This window comes from Xiphias gladius, chromosome 23 (genome assembly GCF_016859285.1).
Source record: "Xiphias gladius isolate SHS-SW01 ecotype Sanya breed wild chromosome 23, ASM1685928v1, whole genome shotgun sequence".
Taxonomy (NCBI): Eukaryota; Metazoa; Chordata; class Actinopteri; order Istiophoriformes; family Xiphiidae; genus Xiphias; species Xiphias gladius.
Genome location: NC_053422.1, coordinates 22,805,300 through 22,813,373, shown reverse-complemented (window position 1 = coordinate 22,813,373; position 8,074 = coordinate 22,805,300). Strand labels below are relative to the sequence as shown.

The 8,074-nt window shown below is 46.7% G+C and overlaps 1 protein-coding gene across 1 annotated transcript; it reads right to left on the bottom strand.

The window, feature by feature from the left end:
- Positions 1-993: 993 nt before the first annotated feature.
- On the bottom strand, positions 994-1,785 carry LOC120785748 (transmembrane protein 271-like). The gene has a single exon (XM_040120624.1). It carries the CDS (start codon positions 1,783-1,785, stop codon positions 994-996), a length of 792 nt encoding a protein of 263 aa, XP_039976558.1.
- Between the last annotated feature and the right edge of the window lie 6,289 nt (positions 1,786-8,074).

The following is an 8,074-nucleotide window of genomic DNA, read 5'->3' as shown; positions in this document are numbered from 1 at the left end:
CCTTCAGCCTGCACCATGTCAGGAGGGCCCGGTCCACCTAGGAGCGGACTAAAGGACCTCAAAAACGATGAATTTTGTATCATTACCCCTCCTGCTATTTGAAAGCAAATGAGTTAAGGTGTGTTCAGGCTCAGACTGTCCCCTCTGCTTCCTCCTAACCCTCACATGCTCATTATCCTGAATAGCAATTATGAATGTTACCAGTTTTTTTTACAGGGTTATCTCTGATCTGAAACTTAAAGGGACGCTCCGACCAATTACACACGTCAAGGTGAGTTTACTGGCCACGGGGACTCAGCCTGTGGCAACACACTTGTATAGTGTCTTCCCCAGCTCTGGAAGACGCGCCCCAGCTGCCTGAGAGGATAACCCCCCGGCGATGTCGTGGTGTGGGCCTGAAGACGACAGCGTTACAACAGAGCGCCCGGGTCATGAACCCAGGGTGCGGGGTTTCAAAGACGCCTACCAGGCGAGGAGGGTCTGGATGAAAGACTCGGGCAAGTAGCGTTGCGGGGAGTGAACCTGAGACTACATCGACAAGATTTCCAAAAGCTGAGCTGGCCGCAGCTTCATGACGTCAGGCGAGGTTAAATACGCTTTTTATTCACAGGTAGAAATGGTGACAGCAAACATTCAAAACACAAACTCTGCTTTTGTTATACGAGCAAGCTGTTGCGTTTGCGGGCCTCGGTCTGCCTGCGCTGCCCGGGCCTGCATCACTCGGATCTGTTCCCTGCTGATGTTCGGTAACAGGCTGCCAGACAGATGTGGCCTCAGAAAATACCAGAATGAGAAGGAGTGGGGAGAATTAAAATCCGCTGCTGCCGTCCTCCTGTCTAACTTGCTGTGTTTTGTTGTTGTTGTTGTTGTTGTTGTTGTTGTTTGTTGGGGGTGTTGGAGGAGGGAGGAGGAGGAGGAGAAAAGGGGGAATTGTTTAAGCACAAAGTCGCTGATTGTCACAGCAGAGGGAAGCGCCGCTCGGGGCCGCTCCAGCTATGTGTTGCATGCCTCGGCGGGGAAAATGTCCTCGTACGCGGGCGGCAGTTCGCTGGGCAGCGGGAAGGAGAAAGGGAAGCAATGATTGAGCTCCGGGTCCGTGGTCGCGTACCCCGGCAGCTCGACCGACGGGTGCCCCCCGCACTGCACTTCTGCGCCCGCCTCGTCGAACACGTTAAAAACCCCCAAATTGATGTAAGACACCGGCTGGAAATCCGCCGAGGAGCAGTCCCGCTCCTCGCCGAAGAGGATGGCCCCGGCGCCCTGCCTCGGAGACTGCCTGCTCCTAGAAAACCGCGCCGCCTTGTACCGTTTGATGATCACCAGGTTGACGAGCCCGAGGAGGCACTCCAGGGTGCTGAGCACAGTGGAGATGACCAGACTCCGCTGGTACTCCCGCAGCTGCTCGCAGGCGGGGTTGACAGCCGCGGAGTGGACGCAGTAGTGGGAATATTTCCTCCCCACCAGAGAAGCCGTGTCCCCGTCCACCACCGCGCCGGAGAAGGCGGTCAGGACGCCCAGCAGGAAGACCACGACCCCCAGGAGAAAGAAATTCCTGCAACCGGGCTTCTCCATGCAACAGAGCAGCGCGGAGCCCAGCAGGACCTGCCCGATCCCCACAAGTAGCCCGGAGTAGAAAGCCCCGGCCGCGGCGCCGAGGTGGAACTGCGCCTTCACCGTAGACCCCAGCGAGACGCATCTTAATCCAACGACAACTTCGCTCAGGGCGCACACGAAGAGGAGGGTGCTGGAGAAGACGGTGCACAGTCCTTTCCCACTCAACTTCATTATATTCCACCTCTGCCGCTCTCGATCCCTCTCCCCCCTTCTTCATCCTCCTTCGTCCTCTCCCTCGTCTCCTCTGGAAGCACTCTCACATTGGGACATCATCTGCCGGTGACTCCTCCGGTTCAGAGCGGGCGATCCTCGCGGCTGTGGCGTCTCTCACGCATCCCCGCCGCTTCACGGGAATATATAAATAATTAATGGCCAGAACGCGTTCCTTTTTTTGTTGCACTTGGCCTATCGATAATCCATAGCCCCACGACCGGGGACCACTTTAGCGCCAGACCAGCGAACCGCCCATCAGGCTCTTGAAGCACTCTCCCGACCCAAAGTTTCCCCTTTTTTTTCCTCCCCCTGCACAGAGAGCCTCACCTGCAGTCCGCCGGGCTGGACGGTGTGTGGCGTCTTGCGTGGCAGAGGGGGAGGCGGCCGCCGGAGCCCGAGACGCTTGAGGGTCCCGTGGACCCATGACCGCTGACCCGCGGATCCTCAAATCACTGCGACACCCCTGCAGGGACCTGAAATGTGCCTCGCTGTGAGTTTGTGGCGACGTGGATGGATGGGGATCCAGAAAACAACCGGCAGCAGAAATCCCTGGCTTTCAGGGGCATTCCGTTCTTTACACTCCTGTAAAGCCCCCAGCCTCCCAGTACAAAGAGTTTTGTAGCATCCACTTATCAGGCAATACGTTCAATTTGTGCTGGTGGTAAAGTGTAGGCTATTCCTCCAAACCCTGCCGGATAAATCGAGTTTAGATGGAATCATAATTCCTATAACAGGACGATACGACTACTCGACTCATTCCTTTATAGGATACATACATACTGTGGCGTCTCCGTGATCCTGTCTTTAATTTTCCCTGAGGCTTTGTAGTTTGCCAGGTGGATCTTTCTGGAAATCATAAACAGGAGCATCAGTGATCGAGCAGCGCTACTGATGCTGGACGGAGGCTGTGCGCAATCCGCCGTGCTGAAACATCCAGCCCGGGCCAGATGGCAGCTGACCGCACTCGTCAACATCTTTGCCCTCAGCCAACCTCCCCTCAGCGCCCAAACGACCTTGCTGTGAGATTCAGGGGGAGAAAACAAAAGCAGGGCGAGTACTTTTGGTGGGAGAAATTCTCTGCTTTGCTCCCAAAACAAATGCAGATGGAAATAGCACGTGAGTCACCCAGAGTTCGTGCTGTAAAGTCTAACAGAAGTTGATACAGCCCACAGTCTAAAATTAAATGTTTGAGTGTGAAGTCCAATATGGTTCCTATTAAAAGACAAAAACAGCAGGCAGATGGACGGGGTATTCCGTAATTCCCTGGGTTGAAAACTTGTTGAGGAGAACATCTCAGAGATGCAGAGATTTCTTCTTACCTGTGACTAGAAGAAAAAGTGACGGGATCGCCAAAGTTCATGCTGAGCTTTGAGAAGGAATCGGGTTCATCCTGAGGGGGAGATGAACGTCTGCACCAAAATTCATGACTATCCATCCGAATAGTTGTCAAGTCATTTCCCTCAAAACGACAAAATGTCAACTTCAGGCAGGTGCTAGAGGAAAAGTCAGGGGGTCACCAAATTTATAGCAGTTCATTCTCCTGCAACCATGAGTATCTGTAAAATAAATAAATAAAATAGTGTGCCAGTGTATTCGGGCATGTGAGAAGCTGAGATATTTCAGTCTGGACCAAACTGGTGTGCTGACCGACACTGCCAACCATACAGCCACTCCAGATGTGTCATGGAACCAGAGCTAGCTGAAAACATTAGAAAAATGACTACATTGGTTTCCAAGCTGAAGAGGCAACCACCTGAAAAAAGCTGGATGTGTGAAATGATCCTTTAGTGTGACCTGCTGGCAAATTGGTGTGGGTTCCTGGATTTGATTAGTTTCCAATTCATTTGCCCCCGATGTGAAAACTTTCAGAGGACAAGCGCAAGTTTTTGACTCACTGAACCAAACACTTGATGGGTGCAGGTGAGAGCATTACACCAGGGGAAGCCTTCGCCCATCCATTCATCACAATGAGCCACCTCATTGACTGTACCAGTACTGCTGCCAGCGTGTGCGAGTTTAATTAGGTCATTATTACTTTGCATAGGTTTACAGATAAGAGAAGGTGCTGTGAAAGAGGGGTTGAGGATCTGCTGATTGGTTGACTGATGAGCAGCCCTGCCTGCTGGCAAGTGGGCGTCCCTGCCAGGGAGGGCTGGTCCGTTGGCATCGCTGGGGATGTCAACACCATCAGCAGCAACAATGAGAGTCCCTGGACCCATCACTCCACATCCTTTGACCCAGACAGACCAGGCCTCAGCAGGAGAAACCATAGCTCTGGGCCCACCGTCCTGTTACAGTGTTGCCTAATGTCCACGCTTTGTTGATCAGTAGATTCAAACCGGTTTTCACATTTGTTGTTCCACAATGTGGGCATTGTGAGGCCTTTTGAGACTGTAACTGTGATTAAGAGCGATACAAATAAACTTGGACCGGGCTGGCTCAGAATATGGCTTTAGTTAACACAGGGTGAGAGTAGTCACAGGTACGCAGCATGCATTTCAATTTTAAGGGAAAGCTATTGAATTCAATTGTCCGTCAAATTTGATGAAGCAGAAGCTGTTAACAGCAGGGCACAAGGAGAGCCCTGCTCACCTCCATAACACAGACAATTTCCCTGTCAAAGTCACAAACCTGGAATATGCTGCTACTGAGGAGGAAAGTAATTCCCATCCTGATAGGTAAGATAACCGCTCACATGCAAGGCAGCAAGAGGTGGAAGGCTGTGGACCACTGCAGAGTTATCTAAAGATGTATTTCATTTCATCGTGGAGGACATTCCCAGCAGCGTCAAGAAAAAACGATCAACCAAACAGAAACCAGGTCTATTTAGTGACACAGAAAAATTCAGATAGATTTCTCACATTGTGGAAAAAAAAAAAATCACCTTTTCTCCTTCAGCAACAGGTTTTTAATTTAAATCACTGTAAGTCTGTGTGTGTGTGTGTGTGTGTGTGTGTGTGTGTGTGTGTGTGTGTGTGTGTGTGCGTGCGCGCGCTTAAGGCCCATTGCTTCAGCTGTGCCAAGAGTCCACTGTGAAGACGCCGTTTTATGGCAGCAGTTACAACAACGGTGAAGGGTTACCCTGTAAAATCCTGTGTTAGCCTATAAATATTAATGAATCTAAAATGGTCTGCACTATTGTTGCCTGGAACTGGGAGTGACACAAACAATGTTTACCCCAAAGATGAAATGACCCCAAACTATATGGAATCAATACAGAAGACCTCTCTGGCCGGTGTTTACTGGCCTGTCAAATGGGCAGGACAGTAAAGAAAATAAACAAAGAAGCAAAGTGTTCAAGGGGCTAGAGTATTATTTAAAGCCGCACTAATCAATACTTTTATATTAACAATTGATCAAATTACTATGTGTCATGTGGAAGGTTGTAGTGACCCACAGAAAACCACCACTTGACCCTGCAGCTCCCCTCTACAGAGCTTGTTAAGCTTTTTTTAGCTATGGTTTTGGTTTTCCAGCCCGCACTCATTGACCTGATTTACAGCCACAACAGGTTAGAAAGCAAAGCAACAATAAGCTCTAATAAACCTATTGTACACTACCAGCACACAGAAACAGACCATTAACAGACCAATAACAGGGCTAAAAGGAGAGTGAACTGGACTTAAATTCATCAGTCGGCCAAAAACACAACTCCAAATGAATGCTGATGTTTCTCTCTGTCTGTGGAGTTGAGGCAACTGTTGCTAATATATTAGCCATATCAACGTTGGACGATTTTTTTAAAGTTAAAGAGAGTAAATTCAACCACTGCAGCGAATTGGCATTAAAAATGAATCTTTGTACTTATTTCATGAACTTGACTTAATAACAAAAACAGAAACATATTAACGGCAACAACATATTAAACAGTGGTCGTGCAAAAGTTTGATCAGTATAATTCTGTGTAGTGATGTCTGTTGTGCTTTGAGCTTGCTCTGCTGGGCCCACGTGACAGAAAATAAATTGATGCAGCTTTAAGTGAGATATTGGGATAATTTGGGCATCTTAGGCTAAATAATATCATTGTACGATAATGTTTTTGGAGGCTAGTTTGTCATATAATGGCCCTAATACATCCGGAGGTTTCCCTTGTACAACTTTTAACAGATGTTGAGAAAACCAAAAGAATGTCGGTAGACTGGGTCCATTGGAGCGTTAAGTGTATCATTATCCACAGTAAATTCTCTTTGGAAGGTTTTTTCACCATGAAGAGAATAACCGTCTGTGGGAAACACTGGATTTTCGTAGATCAGTGCCGACTACCACCAGCACCGTTTCTAGTGTTGCTGTCACCATTATTAGTCATTGTCTGAGTCATACAAAGCAAGTTAATAAAATTTCCTCTCATAATCTAAATCAACAGTCAATTTCACTTTTAACTCTTTCTCTAGTCATTTCAATTTGCACTTCTGGATATTATAATAGACTTCATTGCCCAACTATAAATATTTTAATTGGTCTCCATGAAGTGACTTTTAATCGAAGAACATTTGGAAAACAATATTTTTCATAGAGTAAAAGTTAAGGGTGAAAATTGCTGGTTGCTGAAACTTACTCAAACCATGAAATGAGTTCTGATCATAGACTGTCAACAGTTTGTGCTCAGTCCATTTAACTCAAGTCCATTAGAATTCATCCTTCATCCAGGCATCAGCAGGTTGGTCTGCGGACAACAGATGCAGAAACCTGATGAATACCTTAAGTCCATTTGCTCCACACGCAGTACCATCCCTGTGATTGTTCTGCTACGCCTTTCAGAAGATTAACAGTAGTAGTTGTTTAATGGTTACCCGCGTAGTTCTTATTAAAGGTCGTCTTCCTCCTCTTCTCCAGAGCAGTGCTAGGCCGAGCTGCTCTGATACCTTTGGTGCTAACAGAAGAAGTAAATCTTTTAAAATGGGCCAGAAACGTACACTCAGTTGTAAGTTTATTAAGAACACCAGGCTAAAATCAATGCAGTCCAACACAGCAGTCCTGCAACAAATTCTACCTTCATGAAGGTTCCAATGATCAGGTTTTGTTTAAACTGTTTTTTATGGCTTTTGGACAACATTGGAGCTCTATGGCACAGAGGAATAGGATATGCAGACTTCGGCTACACAGACAATACTTGTTGTAGGATCAGTTCATTGCTGGTTTTGATCTTTTCAGGGGTTTTGTTGCTATTAAGAACAATATGGAATCGTCTCAGCCCTATCCTTGAAGCACACATACCAGGTTCTCTGTTCAAACAAGCAAGGGCCAAACCAACTAGAAACGCTAACCGCTGTTTTTCCAATATTCAGTATTCAATTCAGTGTACCTTTAATTAAAATTATATAGGACGTTTTTTATTTAACTTTTCTTGTGATGCTTTTTGCTGCGTTAAACAGATGTTGAGAATAAAGCCATTTTCATGGCAAGCTATCTTGTATGACTGGAGTAACCTTAGTCTGCTGTGTATATGTTATTAATATGTTATTTATGATATAGCATTCTTTGGCTCCAGTTTATTCTGGGTCTTGTCTATCTGGATATTTCTTGGTAATAATAAAACCCTTTTGACTTTGCATAGGACCTTATTTTTCAGATGTTCAAACAGTTGGAGATGATGATCAGGTAAATGAATCCACTCAATTGTTCCAGAAGTGTTGGGGTTAAAACAGTGACACACGCGACAGGATTGACAGTCATCAGTGTGTTTGTCTTGCTGCTTAGGCTCATTTCCTCTGAGCTTCTATCTGGTTTCTGTATTGAATTACATTGGGAAAATACAGTATCTATGCCCCCTCAAAAATCTTACATGTGCTGTATGGTTCTGGTATCCATGCTCCTATGTCGCGGTGTAAAAAAATAACACGTGCCTGACTCTATGATAAGAGCAGAGCCTGCAGAATCCCACACAGGATTAGCTGCCTTTTCCAGCATTTATAAGAAACAGATGTCTCAGAACCAAGCTGGATCTTGTCCAGGACATTACACTGATACACTGGTCTCCTGTTAATCGTGACTGTGCATGCATCTTAAAAAGTAGCCCTTAGCACCACGAGCCTTCTCATTTCATACGGACACCTGAACAGAAGACAGATTTTTAGCTGCTGTCTGTTGTCTTCACCTGTATTTAATAACTTTCATAGCCTGCAGACTGCAAGGGAGCCTGGGTGGTTTGTTTGGACTTGCTGGGTGCTGGGTTTAATTAGTATTTTAATTACACACCGACTTGGACTCGCTCTGTTTTTTTTTTGTTCTGGGTTTAACCGCTAGGGAT